At 37.6% G+C, this 20,038-nt stretch overlaps 1 protein-coding gene across 2 annotated transcripts in view; it reads left to right on the plus strand.

The window, feature by feature from the left end:
• Positions 1-20,038, plus strand: part of ICE1 (interactor of little elongation complex ELL subunit 1) — a 69,906-nt gene that overhangs the window by 44,597 nt on the left and 5,271 nt on the right. For both annotated transcript variants that reach the window (XR_009210489.1, XM_032135196.2), the window contains exons 15-18: positions 1,247-1,407; positions 5,911-6,101; positions 8,319-8,425; positions 19,107-19,205. Coding sequence is in view for 1 of the 2 variants with exons in the window: in XM_032135196.2 (XP_031991087.1) it covers positions 1,247-1,407; positions 5,911-6,101; positions 8,319-8,425; positions 19,107-19,205 (558 nt within the window). In the remaining variant the exon portion in view is untranslated. The remainder of the gene's footprint in view (positions 1-1,246; positions 1,408-5,910; positions 6,102-8,318; positions 8,426-19,106; positions 19,206-20,038) is intronic.

Raw genomic sequence — 20,038 nt, forward strand, 5'->3', positions numbered from 1 at the left:
TCATGGCACTTACCAGTTCTTAAAGATTAAATATTTTGTTTGCTGTCTCTCTGTTCCTCTAGCTTGTATACTCTGTAAGGAGAGAATTTATTTGTCTTGTTTCTACTCTGAAGTGTCACCAGATAAACATAGGATTCAAAAATTAGCAGATCAAGTTTAGTGCAGTGAGTTTATGCTTTGAGCTACATATTCTTAGATGTGTCAATGATAGATAAAGTAGAACAAAGAAAACTAAAAAGACGTGATTGTACAGCAAACAGGATAAAAATCTTTACTTTGGAAGGCTCTTTGACAATTTCTTATGAAATTAAAACACTCATTTATCCTATGGCTCAGAAATTCCACTCAGGCACTTACGCAGCAGAAACACAGAGTTAGATCATGACATCATTACATAAACTAGCACACGGATGTAACATCTTGACTCAAACGAGCCCATAACTGGAAATAAATGTCCATCAGCCAGTGAATGGAAAACATTAGGATATATCAAGCAGTTAAATACTACTTGGCTGTACAAAGGAATAGACTACCAATGTATGCAACAACACAGAGGAATGTCAAAACCAACATGCTGAGTAGGGAAGCCAGACAGAAGAGAGTACCTACTTCACAAATCCATTAAGAAATATTTGAGAAAAGGCAAACTAATGTATAGTGACAATAGATCAGGGCTTCTCTGTATCTGGGGTGAGGTGATTCACTGCAGAGCACGAGAGCGAGAGAAGTTTTGGAATGATGGTATTGACTGTTGTGGTGGTTTCGTGGATTTAATCATTTGTCCAAATTCATTGAACTTTATAGTGTAAAAGAGTGTATTTTATTGTCTGTAGACTACACTTCAATTAATTTTTAAAAAAGAGACAGTGTAGGAGAAAGTATTTACAACAAAAGAATTGTCATCTAGAATTTATTTTAAAAAATTCTTCAAATCAGAAGCTTTATGTGTTCAATGAGTAAATGTAATGCATAAAAACCTATGTAATGTAATGCAAAACCTATGTAATGCATAAAAATTGCCTGTAATGACACATACCAAATGGGAGAATTCTGAGACCGAGGAAGTTGGAGAACGGATTTTGGAAATGACTGTGACTGGAGCCTCTTCTGGGCTCCCCATTTACAGCTTCCTCCATTGCAGGATGCCTGCAAGGCACCAGTGAAATTAATACAGTTTTTTCTTAATTTGCAATTTATTCACTTGATCATACATAAAAGATTTATTGTATTATTTTATTTCTCATAGATTTTCCGGAGTCTGAAAAATTAACTTTGTTTATTGCAAACATGTGGCATGATATATTTCTCTCGCAGTCAGTGATTAATAAAGCAATGCAGTTAGTTGCCAGGCAACGTGCTAAAGGAGAGGTTCTGAACTGCTTGAGAGCTTTTCTTAATTGGGAAAAGGTGAGCTTTATTTCTATTTCTTACAGCACCTTACTTTTAGATGTTATATAAATGTTATTATTTTGTTGTGTATTTAGTTTTATATTAGTTCGTAGGCATTTTCTTCTTTCTAGATCTTTTAAAATTTAATCAGTTTAGCCTAAGCTTATCCATTTTGTTCATTAAGTATGCATGAGACATTCAAGGAAGAATTGTAGACCAAAGGGTTGTGTTAATTAACAGTTTGTTTTATACACTAATTTGTGACTGATGAAACTCACACATTGGTATATATGTTTAAAAGTCTCAGAGAAGCCACAAAATTATTTGGTTCTTCAATAGATACTTAGGTAAAAAAATACATATTTCAGTTTTTTCCTGTTAGGATTTTTAAAATCTAATATGCTTTATTTTTCCTTCCAGTTGATAGAATTTGTTTTGCTAACTACTTTGTTCCCGTGTTATCTTTTATTATTATTTTTAATTATTGATATGTTAAAGTAAGTGTCTAGATGGGTGTTCTTTCATCATTTTATTTCATTCGTTCATTTTATCTAATGAGAGTCTAACTACCAGTAGCAAACTTCAAGAAGAGGTACTGTAGCCAGTGATATTGATTTTTTAATTTTATTTTCTGTTTTTAATGAGCATGTATTTCCTCTTGTAAAAACTCCCCTTGGCTTATATGTGGAGCAGAATTTTATATGCTGTTTTGCCTTTTTTTATTATTACTTTTGATGTTAGTATTTGTTAGGCTTTTATTTTTTATAAAACGTAAAGGAAAGAGCTTTTGGTGGTCAAAAGTTAGGTAAATATTAAAAAGCAAGTTTGTAATGATCTCTTCATCGATCTATTTAGACACAACAGAGTGCCTTCATGTGAGGTGTGGTCAGAAATCCTAGTTGGTCATTTTGTGTCAGGAGAGACATCCCGACTCCTACCAGTGGATACCAGCAACCACATATGTATCTGCTCCAGAGGGTTGCCAGCCTCTGGAGAGGTACCTGCTTCTGGAAGGTTACCTGCTTTGAGGGTTACTGCCTTCAGAGGGTTACCTGTTCCCAGTGAGTTACCTGCCTCTGGAGTATTACCTGCCTCAAGAGGGTTAACTGTTCCCAGAAGGTTACCTGTTCACAGAGAGTTACCTGCCTCCAGAGAGTTACCCGTTCCCAGAGGGTTACCTGCCTACAGGGGGTTACCTGTTCCTAGAGAGTTCCTGTGTCTGGAGAGTTAACTTGCCTTTAGAGGGTCACCCGCCTTCAGAATGTACCTGTCCAGCCTGCTCCTGCTCTCACTTGGTCTTTCCGCTTGCACACTAGAGCCCATCTCCTTTCACCTGTTCCGAATTGAGCAGGATATGGTTACAAAGACATTACTTATGAAGAACATAACATTTTAGTAAATGTATTTGCTAAATATTGTATCAAATAAAAATACATAGTCAAAGCTTTAAGAAAGGTGAGAAATACTTGGGGAATAAAACCCCATTATATTACAGGATTTCCAAATATTAGCTTACAGAATTAAACATCTGGTAAACAAAAATGAGGACATAGTGAAATTCATTAATTTAAAAAGTAAATGTGTATGAAGAATATGTATTTTTTATATATCTGTGACACATTTGCACAAATGAATGATGAATTGGCCACATGAAAACATTAATTTCTAAAAAGCAAAGATTTCACACCCAAAATTCCCTGGTAATAATTCAGTAAAATTTAACAGAAAAAAAATTCAAAGTATTTACATTTACTTTGAAATTGAGATATACATTCTTAGACAATCTGGGAACAAATAAAATATGAAAAGTAAAATCACAGTCTTAAAAAGTCAATGAAAAGGTAAACTCAGAATCAAAGATCTCTAGCTTTTTTGGAAAACATGTACTCATTAAAGTATCTTAAATGTCTTAGTTGTTTAGCAGAAAATAAGTGAAGTTAACTGCTACTCATCTTCAACATTAGAAATATGACAAGGGAACCAGAGAAAAAGAATAAATTTTAAGAGATAGTAGTAATGAAGTGGAAAAGAAACAGAAATACATAGAAGACAAAAATACTACCTTTAAAAAATGCCAACAACATAGATAGCTGACAGTGCAGATCAGCAAAAAGAAAAGCAAAAATAGTGAAGATTTGAAATGGGAAAGTAGACATATAGGACACAGAATGAGAAGACTACTACCTGCAGTCCTATAGCAGCAGATTTGGAAACAGTGATTTCCTGGCAAAATAAAAATGATGAAAATTGGCTTTGGGGTAGAAAACTTGAAAAGACTGGTTGATAAGATGATTAAAACTTTTCTATACAAAGACATGTATAGATTCCACCTGGGTTTTAATCTAATCTTTAAAGAACCAAGTAACTGTGATCTATTTTAAGCATGAGGAAAAATTGAAAGCCTTCTGTTCATTTCTAATAATAAAACCCAATTAAAAATGCTATAAGAAAGAGAAAAAAGCCAGTTTTTAGTGAGTCACTTAGATGTAAAAAGTGTCACTAAACAGGAGATGTCAGTAGTGTATTCAAAGAATAATACTTTATAACTAAATAGGGTTTATCCTGATAAAACAAGGAGAATTCAGAATCAGAAAATCAATCCATTACTAAATTAAAGAAGAAACCCCCATGGGATTATTCTTAAACTAGGAAATAGAAGGAAATTTACTAAATATGATACTGCTAGTTAACAAGAAATGAGTAGTAGTATCTTCAGTGTAAATTTTGAAATTATTTCAGTTTTTAAAATCATGAGTTAGGGCTTCCTGTTGTAACTATGATGGGAAGTATTTCCCTGGGTTGGGTTCTTCAAGGTGGTTCCTCCTCCAGCTTTTTCTGGTGGAGTTGCTAAAATCTTTAAGGATGCTCTATATGTAGAAGTGACTTCTTGATTTAAATTACTGCTGAATTTTAAAGTTGCAAATTCATAAACCTTTTAAAAAAGCGTTTAAATTCATGAGTCTTGTTTCATTTATAAATCAATTAATTGTTAACAAAGTAAGAATGTGTTTACTTTGGCCATTGATGAATGTTAGTTAACTCGTGTATTTAACAGATTAACATTTCCTAAATAATCTTATTTACAAATTTCAGATTATCTTAAAACTTCAAACGTATTCATAAACTTCAGATGTATTCTTCAAAAACACTTAAAGTAGGCCTTCAAACCTAATAAGCATAATCTTCCTAAGCACTTAAGGAATTCTTGAATGTAGAACATGAGTTGTAATAAATATTCAAACAATGTTTACAAACTTACATTCTGTTAAACACGTCTAATTAAAATTATGATTCTAATACCAAATGCTTCAATTACAGCCACACCTGAAACATAGGAGATTCTCAGCACTTTTATGGAGCATGTATTGTATACATGCAGATTATCCCATGTTCACAGTTACTGCAAAATGTAAAATAGGTAATCAAAAAAGTGAATATATGGATTTGATTTCCTTCATGTCAAAATTTATTTCTGCATTTGCTCAGGTTGCGAAGTCACTGATTTTTCTAAGTGGGAAATATTTACCATTCTGGCTGAGTTTTGGTTATCAGGTGTATTACTTTGAACCACGATTTGGCTTTGGATTGTCTTATAGAAACCTTGAGACTCAGAACCTTTCAGGATGATATATATGGCCAAGCTACAGGTTCACTTGTTGAGTCCTTCTAGTAATAAAGCAAATTTCCAAGCCCAAGCCTTTTCTTGTATTAAGTATATTGAGTATTATATGTGTATTATTTTTATAATGAAACTTATGCAGTGCTGGTGGAAACGTGAAAAGGCACGACTACTTTGCAAAATTGTTGGACACCATCTTGTAAAGTTAAACCAGTTCTTAGCCAAAGGCCCAGGAGTTCCACTCTTACATATTTTCAAGAGAAGTGGAATTTACATCCTCACAAAGGCTTGCACATGAATATTCATAGCAGCATTAACAGTAGTCAAAAGTGAACTGATAAACAGTAATATGTCCATATAATTGGTTATTACTCAGCAGTAAAAAGAAGTTCAGACTACTCTTTCATGCAACACTATGGATAAATATCACAACACACATTATACACAGGTGTGAAAAAAGCCAGAAATAAAAATCCATTACTGTCTGATTCAGTTTTATGAATTTCTCAAAAAGGCAGACTGATACTCGATGTCAGAAAAATAATAGAATTTAAATAATTTTTAAAGGTTTATTTTTATAATTATAACTAGCTTTCTAACTTTAATTCTCTAATTTGAGTTGATGAAACTGTGTTTCCTATCTGGATTACAGGTAAGCTCTTTTCTACCTGATTGGATCCTGCATCCTGCCTATATTGCTTTTTAATCTGGCTCATCCAGCTACCATTGTGTAATCCTTCTATGACTAAGATAAACATGGTTCCTTAGTCAAACTGTTTTAAAAAGCTATTTCAGATTAAATGATTAGTCATCAAATGCTTATTATAATCTTTTAGATAACTAAGGTAAGATGCATTCTATTTGAAACTCCAGATTTTATTTTATTTCTTTTCATTTGCTAGAATGCTCCGGTAGATGTTGGCTTCATGGTTTCTAAGCTGCTTTTGACCATACAGTTATGTCCAAAAACAGAATTTCAATCTAGTGAAAAATTTGGTGAAGACCTAAGTGATAACACTTGGGAATACATATTTGCCATTGATCTGCTCTGCTGCCATCAGAAATGGATCTGGACACATGATAACATCATAAGGTTAGTTATTTTACTAATTTAAATAAAGATGTGTTATTGTAAGGTTGAATTGTTGAACGCTGAATGTGGCTTGAATCATTTTTGTCGTTTAAGCGTGTAAGGCAGATGAAACATTTACAAATGACACTGTTTTTATTTTATAAGAGTTAATAAAACTACCCTTAAGATACCTTCATCACGGCCGGGCATGGTGGCTCACGCCTGTAATCCCAGCACTTTGGGAGGCCGAGGCGGGCAGATACATGAGGTCAGGAGATCGAGACCACCCTGGCTAACACGATGAAACCCTGTCTCTACTAAAAATACAAAAAATTAGCTGGGCGTGGTGGCGGACGCCTGTAGTCCCAGCTACTCGGGAGGCTGAGGCAGGAGAATGGTGTGAGCCCGGGAGGTGGAGCTGGCAGTGAGCGGAGATTGTGCCACTGCACTCCAGCCTGGGTGACAGAGCGAGACTTCATCTCAAAAAAAAAAAAAAAAAAAAAAAGCTACCTTCATCCCTATTGCATTTTCTTGCTTTATTTTTCTTTAATACCTGTCACTAGTTTTTGTTCAGTTCTGCTATTATCATCTCTCTCCCCAAAAGAAATGACTCTGGAGGGGCGGAGGGTGGCCTTGTTTGGCTTGTGGCATATCCGTAGCATGCGGAACAGTGCCCACACAAGGGGAGCATCTGGTGAATGTGTGTTGAATGAAATTAATTATCATTATCGTAACATACAGATACTCACAAAACCTAAAGGGAAGAGAAATATTCAAAATTATAAATTAGCAGCTCCTGTCACCTGGGAGAAAAGCTCTCAGACATTCATTGTATGTAGTAAATTAACTTTTCTCTGTGCATTTATAATTCTGGCACTAGCTTTGTACCATCTCTGAGAGAATGGAGAAAATTGTCACTCAAATAATTTTTCTGTAGGTCTTAATTTTCTTGTGGAACCCTGGCTGAGAAAGGCTGGTTTAAGGGAGTTGGTGACATTAAAAAGGATGCATCAAAGGTTTGATAATCCATATCCTTAAGATACTTGAAGCTGTGGAAATTACCTTGTCCATGGATCCATGTGTGTCCAAGGATGTCTGTTACTCTTGTTCATCATCTTGACACTAAGGGAAGATTAGACATCTGAATGTCAAACAGTAAGGAATCAAATCATGGCACTCCTCTGTGAGATGATAGCTATATTAAAACACATAGCTATGAATGGATTACTATGTATTGACATGGAGAAGTATTTCCCAGTCTGTTACTAAATAAGAAAATGACAGAATAGTCTGTCCAGTGCCAGTCTGTATAATGATGTGTCAGGGCCTACTGTGGGCCTCAGCTTTCTGAATCCTCATGGGAACCCATGAGGCAGGGCCCTGCTGGCCCCAATTATGCATGAAGAGACCAGGGCTAGTGTCTGTCAAAGATGCTTGGTCCACGATCCCTGCACTCTTGGTGAAGACATCATCAAACATGAGGATCTCCACCTGAGCAACTGCAGACCCTGCTCCCTTCCTCAGCACTGGTGGCTCTCTCCAGGTTGTTTACGTCCATAGAGAGTGGGGAGTATCTAGAAGAAAAGCCAGAATTAGAAGAGTAATAATGATCTGAGACTGAGTTTGGAGTGCTTTTAATTATCATTTTTCTTTTGTCTACATTAAACTTTTCTAGTGATGCTTTATGAATGCCATGAAAGAAGTAGATAGATTTTTGGAAAAACAGATGACAAAGAGGAATTGGCACTGTTTTCAGTCAGTGGAAAGTTTGTTTTATCCATCTAAAGTGTTATTTGATTACTGAAGTTACAGTTTTCCTCTGGCTTAGCTCCTTTTGGTTTACATGCACAGCTTTATTTGTCTGTGATCCTGCCAGGTAACTTGGCTTCTAAAACACAGAGGCTGCTTTTGCACCTGGAGAGTCCAAGTGAAAACTCAGGCTCTACCACTTCATAGTTCTGGGACACTGGGGATGCTGTTCAGCTTCTCCGTCCAAAGCCTTGTTCAGAAGAGTTAGAACAAGATGCAAGCACTGAATTTCAGCCACGTTTAAGCTAACATGGGCACAACTATGCTGTTGAAGAAGATGTGAGCATCCAGTATCTGTTCTCACTTGAACTTACGATGTTAGATCCTCAGCAGTTACCCTCTTTCACTTATTGCTTAAGGATCATTTATAAGATAAGGTATTAATATTATTTGAGTGATGATGAGCATACATCTTTTCATGTTTTACAGTAAGGAGCTGTGGCCTGTGATGGATAAGTGGATAAAATACAGAAAAGGACATGCGAACATTGCGTATACTCCTGATATTATTATAGCCTCAATACTGAGGCTGATTGGTAAGTTGTCTGTTTTATTACTGTTTTTTTCTTGTTATTGATATCTTGGTGGAAGGGTGGGGGCTAACTGTATAATAATATATGTTGACTTTGAAAATTTTCCATAACGACTGATTTTACAACCATCAGAGTAGATACTTTTGTACTTAAGTCATTCTCCTCTCTCTCCTTATAAATTAGTGTTTTATTCATCTTTTTCAGAGATTAAGATTTTTCATGTTAGTACATTTTAGCTACAATTGAGCTCTTTTTAGATGCTAATAATATACATAAAGACTAGGATATATAAGTTGCTATAAATTATACTGTAGTTTCATTTGGTTTCTAAAATAAGGATTGTATTAAGCCATTCTTGCATTGCTATAAAAAACTACCTGAGATGTGATAATTTATAAAGAGGTTTCATTGGCTTCCAGTTCTGCAGGCTTTATAGGAAGTAGAATGCTGGCACATGCTTGGCTTCCGGGGAAGCCTTAGGGAGCTTTCAATCATGGTTGAAGGTGATGGGGGAACAGATACATCACATATGGAAAGCAGGAGCAATTGAGGGGTAACGGGGAGGGGTCACACACTTTTAAATGACCAGATCTCCTGTGAACTCAGAGCAAGAGCTTGCTGACCACAAGGATGGCCCAAGGCATTCGTGAGGGATCCGCTCCCATGATCCAGACACCTCCCACCAGGCCCCACCTCCAGCACTGGGGATTACAATTCAACGTGAGATTTGGGCGGGGACAGATACACAGACTATATCGAGGATATCTTCACACCACCTGCCCCAATTTTTTCATACTTGCCTGATAAGCATCACTTAAGTGAATTACAGAAATTAAACGACTGTTTAAAAATATTTTAAATGAGACATGGATCCTTAATCTCATATTTAAAGAGGACCTCAATGGCCATTTGGTTCTGCTTCCTTATTTGCTACAAATTGTTAGTTTTTATTTTTACTTATCTCCTATGAATCTTTATTTTTATTTTTACTTATTTTTTTTCTTCTGTCTTGTCTTCAACAAGCTGCTGTCCAGGCCCTGCAGAATTATCAGTGGTGAGATCTATTAATTAGATCTCTTAGACACAAAAAACCCTTCAAAAAAATCAGTGAATCCAGGAGCTGGGTTTTTGAAAAGATTAACAAAATAGACCACTAGCCAGACTAATAAAGAAGAAAAGAGACAAGAATCAAATAGACACAATAAAAAATGTTAAAGGGGTTATCACCACTGATTCCACAGAAATACAAACTGCCATCAGAGAATACTGTAAACACCTCTATGCAAATAAACTAGAAAATCTAGAAGAAATGGATAAATTCCTGGACACACACACTCTCCCAAGATTAAACCAGAAAGAAGTCGAATCCCTGAATAGACCAATAACAAGTTCTGAAATTGAGGCAGTGATTAACAGCCTACAAACCAAAAAAGCCTAGGACCAGACAGATTCACAACCAAATTTTACCGGAGGTACAAAGAGGAGCTGGTACCATTCCTTCTGAAACTATTCCAAACAAGAGAAAAAGAAGGAATCCTCCCTAACTCATTTTATGAGGCCAGCGTCATCCTGATACCAAAACCTGGCAGAGACAAAACAGAAAAAGAAAATTTCAGGCCAACGTCTCCAATGAACGTCGACGTGAAAATCCTCAATAATATACTGGCAAACCAAATCCAGCAGCATATCAAAAAGCTTATCCACCACGATCAAGTCAGCTTCATCCCGGGGATGCAAGGCTGGTTCAACGTATGCAAATCAATAAACCTAATCCATCACATAAACAGAACCAATGACAAAAACCACATGATTATCTCAATAGATACCGAAAAGGCCTTCAATAAAATTCAACATCCCTTCATGCTAAAAACTCTCAAACTAGGTATTGATGGAACATACACAATTAGAGCTATTTATGACAAATCTACAGCCAGTATCATACTGAATGGGCAAAAGCTGGAAGCATTCCGTTTGAAAACTGGCACAAGGCAAGGACGCCCTCTCTCACCACTCCTGTTCAACATAGTATTGGAAGTTCTGGCCAGGCCAATCAGGCAAGAGAAAGAAATAAATAGGAAGAGAGGAAGTCAAACTGTCTTTTCAGACGACTTGATCGTATATTTAGAAAACCCCATCGTCTCAGCCCAACCACTCCTTAAGCTGATAAGCAACTTCAGCAAAGTCTCAGGATACAAAATCAATGTGCAAAAATCACAAGCATTCCTATATATCAATAATAGACAAGCATAGAGCTAAATCATGTGTGAACTCCCATTCATAATTGCTACACAGAGAATAAAATACCTAGTAATAAAACTTACAAGGGATGTGAAGGACCTCTTTAAGGAGAACTACAAACCACTGCTCAAGGAAAAAGGACACAAATGGAAAAACATTTCATGCTCATGGATAGGAAGAATCAATATCATGAAAATAACCGTACTGCCCAAAGTAATTTATAGATTCAATGCTATTTCCATCAAGCTACCACTGACTTTCTTCACAGAATTAGAAAAAACTACTTTAAATTTCATATGGAGCCAAAAAAAAGCCCATATAGCCAAGACAGTTGTAAGCAAAAAGAACAAAGCTGGAAGTGTCGCAGTAGACTTCAAACTATACTAAAAGGCTACAGAAACCAAAACAGCATGATACTGGTACCAAAACAGACATATAGACCAATGGAACAGAACAGAGACCTCAGAAATAACACCACACATCTACAACCATCATCATGATCTTTGACAAACCTGATAAAAACAAGCAATGGGAAAAGGATTCCCTATTTATTAAATGGTGCTGGGAAAACTGGCTAGCCGTATGCACAAAACTGAAATTGGAACCCTTCCTTACACCTTATACAAAAATTAACTAAAGATGGATTAAGACTTAAATGTAAAACCCAAAACCATAAAAACCCTAAAAGAAAAACTAGGCAATACCATTCAGGACATAGGCATGGGCAAAGACTTCATGACTAAAACGCCAAAAGCAATTGCAACAAAAGCCTGAATTGACAAATGGGATCTAATTAAACTAAAGAGCTTCTGCTCAGCAAAAGAAACTACCATCAGAATGAACAGGCATCCTACAGAATGGGAGAAATTTTTTGCAATCTATCCACCTGACAAAGGTCCAATATCCAGAATCTCCAAGGAATGTAAACAAATTTACAAGAAAAAAACAACCCTATCAAAAAGTGAGCAAAGGATATGAACAGACACTTCTCAAAAGAAGACATTTATGTGGCCAACAAACATGAACAAAAGCTCATCATTCACTGGTTATTAGAGAAACGCAAATCAAAACCACTATGAGGTACCATCTCATGCCAGTTAGGATGGTGATCATTAAAAAGTCAGGAAACAACAGATGTTGGTGAGGCTGTGGAGAAATAGGAACGCTTTTACACTGTTGGTGGGAGTGTAAATTAGTTCAAGCATTGTGGAAGACAGTTGGTGATTCTCAAGGGTCTAGAACCAGAAATACCATTTGACCCAGCAATCTCACTAGTGGGTATATACCCAAAGAATTATAAATCATTCTACTATAAAGACTTAATGCACACATATGTTTACTGCAGCACTATTTACAATAGCAAAGACTTGGAACCAACCCAAATGCCCATCAGTGATAGACTGGATAAAGAAAATGTGGCACATAATATACCATGGAATACTATGCAGCCATAAAAATGAGTTATGTCCTTTGCAGGGACATGGGTGAAGCTGGAAGCCATCATTGTCAGCAAACTAACACAGGAACAGAAAACCAAGCACTGCATGTTCTCACTCATAAGTGGGAGTTGAACAGTGAGAACACATGGACACAGGGGACCATCACACACCGGGGCCTGTTGGGGTGTGGGGAGTAAGGGGAGGGAGAGCATTAGGACAAATACCTGTGGGACTTAAAACCTAGATGATGGGTTGATAGGTGCAGCAAACCATCATGGCACATGTATACCTATGTAACAAACCTGTACGTTCTTCATGTGTATCCCAGAACTTAAAAAAGAAAGCTCTCTTAATTTTGACCTGACTTCTCCATCTGCAGCATGTATTCTTTGCCCCTGGGGAATATAAAACAAGCTTCATCCAATTTCTGCATTTATAGCCCTTAGATACTTTGAAGATAATTATGACTTTTAAGTATCTTTGGATTTTTCTTTTTCTTTTTTTTTTTTTTTTTTAAGACGGAGTCTGGCTGTGTCACCCAGGCTGGAATGCAGTGGCGCAATCTCGGCTCACTGCAAGCTCCGCCTCCCGGGTTCGCACCATTCTCTTGCCTCACCCTCCCGAGTAGCTGGGACTACAGGCGCCCGGCTAATTTTTGTATTTTTAGTAGAGATGGGGTTTCATCATGTTAGCCAGGATGGTCTCGATCTCCTGACCTCGTGATCCACCCGCCTCGGCCTCCCAAAGTGCTGGGATTACAGGCATGAGCCACCGCGCCCAGCCGGATTTTTCTTAATTAAAACTCACAGATAGCATCATTTGAAATAAGGTTAGTGTTTGAGAATCGGTTATATAAGTCAGTCTAAAAATAGATCACAGTAGGAAATACCCAGTGAATTTTGTTACTGTATCGGCAAATTTGCATTCCTCCTCTCTGTGTACTTTGCATGCAAGTATAGCAACATTGCCCTAAGTAAATAAAATGGTTCTAGACAAAAACCTGGTTACAAAGTAGACACCAAATTTCACTGGAAATAACCAATAATGCACTTGGAGATAAGTTACCAAACAAGAAGGTAGGAGAACCAAATGATTGCCAAAGACTGTACGAATCAGAAGAGATACATCAGAAGATAAGCAGAGGCACAGAAGTGGAAATGAAACTATGCCATGTGGTGTACAGGTTCAAAACTTTTGCTGAATTCCTCAGTTCAAGATACCCTCAAGAACAATTTCCATTCTAGCTGTGGAGCACTAAGGAACACAGGAGGGTCATTGATGGCATTCCCCATAGTTAGGTGACATCCGTATATGTGGAAATGCTGATTTCAGTAGCAACTTCTCTTATGAATTCAAGAAAAAATGCTCATGCTTTTGATTCATTCTAAATTGTGAAATCTTTTTGAGAGTTAAAATTAGATGTTTTAAGGTGTAAATAAATATGTTATCCTAGATAATCTGTGGGATTTTCAAAACAATGTATTTTTTTAAGTCACACTTTAAAATATGGTGTTTTTTTGTTCTTGTTTTACTGGTTGTGTTTCTGTATTGGTTAATCTGGAGAGGAAATACGAGTGAAGATTGTGTTTTTTGTGGTCAGCAGCCTCATATGACAGCGGAAGCAGCGTCTTTGCATTTATAGAGGAGGGTCAGCTGTACCTGTGATTTATCTTGGTGTCTTCTCCAGTGTCTCTTCTAACTAGTGTTTATTTATCTTCGGGGGTTACCAAATTTGGCTGGCCATCCAAACTGCCAGAGAAGCTTTTTAAAAACACAGATTCTCAGGCTCCATCTTCCGAGGTTCCAATAGTGTTAGAGCAGTGTCTGCAAAGCTCTGTAGGCACGCTAATGAAATAATGGGTTCGGAAAAGAATGATTGCGATAAATAAAATAGTATATACACAGTCATTCACTGCATAACAATGTTTTCATCAGCAAAGCTCTGTAGGCACGCTAATGAAATAATGGGTTCGGAAAAGAATGATTGTGATAAATAAAATAGTATACACAGTCATTCACTGCATAACAATGTTTTCATCAGCAGTGGAGCACATACCAGAAGGTGATCTCAGAAGATGATAATACCTTGTTTTCCTGTACCGTTTCTATGTTTAGATACACAAATGCTTACTGAAGTGTTAGAGTTGCCTCCGGTATTCGGTACAGGAACATGCTGTACAGATTTGTAGCCTATGAGTAGGCTACACCATATAGCCTAGGTGTCTAGTGGCTGCTCCGTCTGTGTTTGTGAAAGTGTATTCTAGGATAATGTTTGTCCAAGGACAGAATCTCCTAAAAGGTGAATTTCTTAAAATGTGGTCTCCTGGCTAAGCGACCTGTGACTGTACTTTACCTTTCATTTAGATGTCACAAAACTCTTTTAAAGAAAACTATTTAAGATTATGTACTTTCAAATATGTACCTTAAAATATGCGAATTAAGATTATGTTAATAGTTTATTTAAAAAGAAGGATGTGTAATTGTAGGGGGAAAATATGGCTTGTAATTTTATTCAAATCAAGTCTAGTTTATTCTTTGAATCTAAAATTCTGGGTGTTGAGAGCCAAATAATTTATGACTAATAATATGTATTATTTAATACATACGTTCATAAGTAATATATGCACTTATACAATTAAGAGTGATATACAATACAACTATATGTTATAGAGAATAAGAATAATGTGTAATTAACATAATATATAATTGACAATACCATGTACTAAAATGCTTATAAACATATAAAAGCAGTTCAGAGGATGGATAATTAGCGTAATGTCGACGTAGGAGCGAAGTCAGGGAGAATAAGCCCTTCTCAGGTCTGCTGATGAAGTCGTGTGCATGAGCAAGGTGGGTGTGGGGAAGCTGGAGCACAGCCTAGCGGGCTGCCACGTGTGCACAGGTGCGCCAGCGCAGGAGAGGAGCAGCAGAGCCTGGTCCTGCCTGTGCTTTTCGTGCCGTGGCACCATACACAAGAGATGGGACTCAGAGCCAGGCAGTTGCTGAGTGACAAGGACAGTAGTGTGGGCTGAGGGCAAGGGGTGAAAGTGAGTGAGGCCTGCTGTTTAGGCCTGGCAGATTTCTCAGAGGTGACACACCCCCACTCCCCAACACACACACAAACACATACACACACACACACACTCATCTGGATTGGGAGTTTGAATTGTTCCTAAGGAGAAACTGTTAGTGAACTTTCTTGCCATTTCCGAATCTGACCTTGACTGAAAAATTGAGTAAAAAATCAAGTTGGTAGGCTGTGATTTAATAATGTTAAGTCACACTAATCTTCATAAAATAAAGGAATTGTCCTTAATCTTTTTTTGTTGTTTTTTGAGACGGAGTTTCGCTCTTGTTGCCCAGGCTGGAGTGCAATGGCGTGATCTCGGCTCACTGCAACCTCCACCTCCCAGGTTCAAGTGATTCTCCTGTCTCAGCCTCCCGAGTAGCTGGGATTACAGGCATGCGCCACCATGCCGGGCTAATTTTTTGTAGTTTTTTTTTAGTAGAGACAGAGTTTCTCCATGTTGGTCAGGCTGGTCTCGAACTCCCGGCCTCAGGTGATCCTCCTGCCTTGGCCTTCCGAAGTGCTGGGATTACAGGCGTGAGCCACCGTGCCCGGCCTCTGTCTATTCTTAATTCAAAATTTGCACATCCTATTAATGAGATTTTTACTCCATGGACAGTAAAACAAGCTTTATATCAGTGAGACTTGTGGTATGTAATGTTGGATTCAGGTGTGAACATTGCTAACAGCAAATGGTCACAGGATTAGTACAAGGGGTTTACTCCAACCTACCTTAATGATAAACTATTAAAGAGTATTTTGTGGAATGCTCGAATTGCTCTAGAGTCACAGAAATGTGGTGAAGAATAGGTGCTCAGTTCTTGGCAGAGCTGAGGCCTAGAAAGATTAAGCCCTTGTCTGAGGCCATCCAGTGGAAAGGTAGCAAAGTTGGAACACAGATTTGCCTACCACTGGATTCAGTGGAGTGTGAATCTGTAGAAGACCACCTTTCTGCCCCAAAGAGCTTATAAAATCCTGAATAATTTGCCCCTCCTGGTATTAACTGGAACCTAGAGCTAGAAAAACACTGTGTCACATGTCAGGTTTCTGCAGGTCAGACTGAAGTAGCCATTATTCAGTGATTTCTATCTGTTCTCTTTGCAAATCTGTCAGCTTTCCTTTGAAATTGTCAGCTCACCATTCCTTTGCAAACTTGCCTCCAAAATCTTAAATGAAACCTGCTGTCTTTATCTTCTAATGAGTGTTTATTGGAAGGGTTTGCCCTGTAGACTTACTTTCTGTGCAGGCCTCAGCTCTCCTGGGGCTCCCTTGACAGTGCTGGGGATTGCATTGTCCTGGACATTGAGATTAGCTCCACTTTCTTATTTGTATTCTAATACGGCTGGATGGCCCTGGGCGTCCTCACATACCTTCTGTGCGGAGCTCTTCCTCCATCATAGCCAATCTGTCATCTCTGTCGGGTCATCGTATATTGAGTCTTTTTCCCCGAATCATCTACTAGACTCATGATTTCCTCTTATTTTACTCCTTAGCTCCATTAATTTAAATCGCTTATAAAACTGAATTTCATTAAGCGCTTTTAATTGAAAGAAAGGGAGCCCTTATAACATGATTATATATTTCCTGGGAACGCATGCACATCCCATGATTGAATAAATACCATAGCTGTGTTAGATGCACATCCCTTTCTCTGCTATTAGTCGTACATTTAATATCCATAGTCGATTGTTTCAGAGGACAGATCCAGTGGTATGCTGGTAGCAGTTTAATCTAATTGCAAAGAGATAGTTGAAAGTGGTCAGTGACCTGAAATTTCTGATTTCTGAAGTAAATTACTTTTCAATTTCCTAGGCTCTCTAGAAATTATTCAGATATTTACAATGTCATCTTAAATTGGGAGTTATCCTGATATTCTTTGATCAGTAATTATTTACTGAGCATCTGCTGTGTATCACAATATTCAGGCTGCAAGTACCCAGCACTAAGTTAGTTCCTGTAGAGGATACAAAGTCATAAAAGTTACTTAAGCGCCCCATGCCTCAGCTTCTCCACATTTAAAATAGAGATGAAACTCATGTACTGGATTCACATATAGACCTGTGGGACATCTGTAGTATTGAGACAGAATGTGAACACAGAACGCTGAGCATACAATAGGATACTGTTGTAAAGCATATCCAAGATATGTTCCGCAGTCCTCCTACTTAGGAGTCAAAAGAAGATGAGGATTTGCCTGGATGGAGGGAACAGGATTCCACTTTGAAGCAAGTTGTCATCCATAGGAGAGCTCCTGGAGTAAGGGAAGGCTGCAAGTGTAGGGGAATGGGGGGAATGATGCCATCCTGCTTGCTTTAGCCTTTAGTGAATTTGGTTGCCCTGTGATTTTGATCCTTGGATCTTTGGTTCTCATACCTGTTAGTTATTATTGAGAACTCTCAAAGAACTTTCGTTACTCCAGGTTACATCTATCTGTATTTACTGTTAGTAATTAAAAACTGAGAAATTGTTTATTTATTCATTTAAAATGAACAGTAATGAACCCATAAATGACGTTTTTAATGAAAGGTAACTATATTTCCAAAACAAAAAATAATGAGAATCGCATTGCCTTGTTGCAGACCTTTGTACTGTCTGGTTTGATAGCAGATGGCTGATTTTTCATTATCTGTTCTGCATTTATTTTCGTGTGTTTTTCATATCCATAAGACTGAATATATGAAGAAAACCCATTCTCATACAAATACATAGTTGATGGAGGGCAGAATCTTTTATTAGCCTTTTCAAATAAGGATTTTTTTTTTTGATGCTACAATAAAACTCAACAAGTAGTAATTTCTTAAAGGTTACTTGAAGTGTGAAATTTGAAATGCTGTCAGTGAGCTTTTTGTACCTTGTTACACTCAAATCCACTAAGCTAGCTTAAATGTTGAAGGGATCCTTTTGCCCACTTACGGTTTTGTAACCTGCATTATTCACTTGGAAAATAATTGACATAGATCTTCGAAATGCCAACAATACCCAAAAATCACATTTAATGTCACCAATCTCATCACAGAAAAGTCTTAAATATTATAAAGCTGTCAAGCTCAGGATAGCTGATGAAAATTGTTCCAAACTTTTAATTTTGCTTAAAAGCTCAGATGTTATTGACCACGAGGATAAAGTTCATTTAAGTTACAGGTTCACTTTGTTTATTGTTGAAAAAAATCTGCGTTGTTCCAGTTAGCCATAGTTGGTCAGTTCTTTCAATCAAAGGTGGTGTCCTATGAGAAAAAAGTGCCTAATTTCACTCACAAGACAAACAATTGGATAAGTGCATTTCTTCACAACAACCAGCATACTCGGTGTATGGGGGAGTGCTTCCTGTGCCGTCTACAGCATGTTACAGACTTCTGTGCTTAGGGGTCCAGGTTTAGTGGGAGTAATTGTGACTAAGTAAAATTGGCTTTTTGACTGTGAGCACCTGGCAATGGAGAATAACTCCCATTTAGTGAGGTGCCACTGTCTTGACTTGCACTCACAGTCCAGTAGTTTGATCTGCTGTGGCTTTTGCACCATCAGACCACACATCAGCACTGGGAGGAAGGCACTTCTTAGCATTGTTGTGAAGTAGTTTGACTTAGAGGACTCTAAGGTTTCTGCAGACTACACTTGAGTATTACTGCTCTGTGGTATAATAGCAGTTGCCAAAGTGTCAGACCAAAAATACATATTTTGGTGGGACCATAGTCTTATCTTTGATCTGTTAACAGAAGTCAGGCCTTTCACATTGACCCTACTGAAACCATTCTTTCTTCTAAATTCTATTCCATTGTAACTTGGAAAGCAACACATTGTATATCATCTCGTATAGGTGATGCAAGAAGAAATGATGAGGCATTTTGATCACCCTCTTGTAAGAGAAATGGACCTTTAAATTCTTAGGAAAAGTTAATCAACATTTAACTGGACTGTTTACATTTTGTTTTGTTTCCCCTAGGTCGTTTAGGCCAATTGGGTTTGAAAGAAGGATTTCCATCTGCTGTGAAAAATATTAGTTCGGTTATCGGTATGTTTATACAGCATGCTCACGATGAAGGTAAAAGTTACATCTATTCAAATTACTTTTGAGTAACTTGTGTTTCTCATAGTTAAACCTTTTTTGGGGTCCTTACTGTGTGCTGTGCTCTGTGTTTCGCTTGCTGCCTCATAGATTAGGGAATATTTGCAAAACATTCCAGCATTAATACTGGAATGTGTGTGTGGATTTTGTGGTGGTATTTGATTGCTTAAATGAAAGTCGTTGGCCCTGTTGGGTGCTGCTTTCCTAAGGAAGAATAAACTCTCTTCTCTTCCTGCGGCTAACATTCTGCCTCTAGAACTCTGCTGTGTGATCCATGCAGCTAACATTCTGCCTTCTAGAACCCTGTACTGTGTGATCCCTGCGCTAACATTCTGCCTCTAAAACTCTGTACTGTGTGATCCCTGCAGCTAACATTCTGTCTCTAGAACTCTGTACTGTGTGATCCCTGACAAGTGACTTAACCTGGCTTTCTGCGAGGCCTCCTGGGTGGAGCTGTGTCTTGATGGAATGAAATCTGTGATGCACAATGAGATGCCAGGTGTCACAGAGTACTTAGCATCATCAGGAGAGAGCTTGGAAACCTGGAAACCTTGTGAGCAAGGCTTCGTAGTGGGGATTTCTGTTATCATTTACATATTGCATAGCATGTAATTTTATCTCTTGTGAGAGAAGCTTAACTCAAAGTACCTCTTAGAAGGGATGAATCTAGTTTTTATTTTGAATATTGTATAATCAAGGAATAATACAGTTAAGCAACATGCCATCAGAAATGCACAAAGTTACATTTTAAATACTGCATAACACCCAAGATGATCTTAACATGGTAGGTTCTTTGTCTTCAGCTTTCA

The sequence above is a fragment of the Hylobates moloch genome, unplaced genomic scaffold, assembly GCF_009828535.3.
Source record: "Hylobates moloch isolate HMO894 unplaced genomic scaffold, HMol_V3 SCAFFOLD_17, whole genome shotgun sequence".
Taxonomy (NCBI): Eukaryota; Metazoa; Chordata; class Mammalia; order Primates; family Hylobatidae; genus Hylobates; species Hylobates moloch.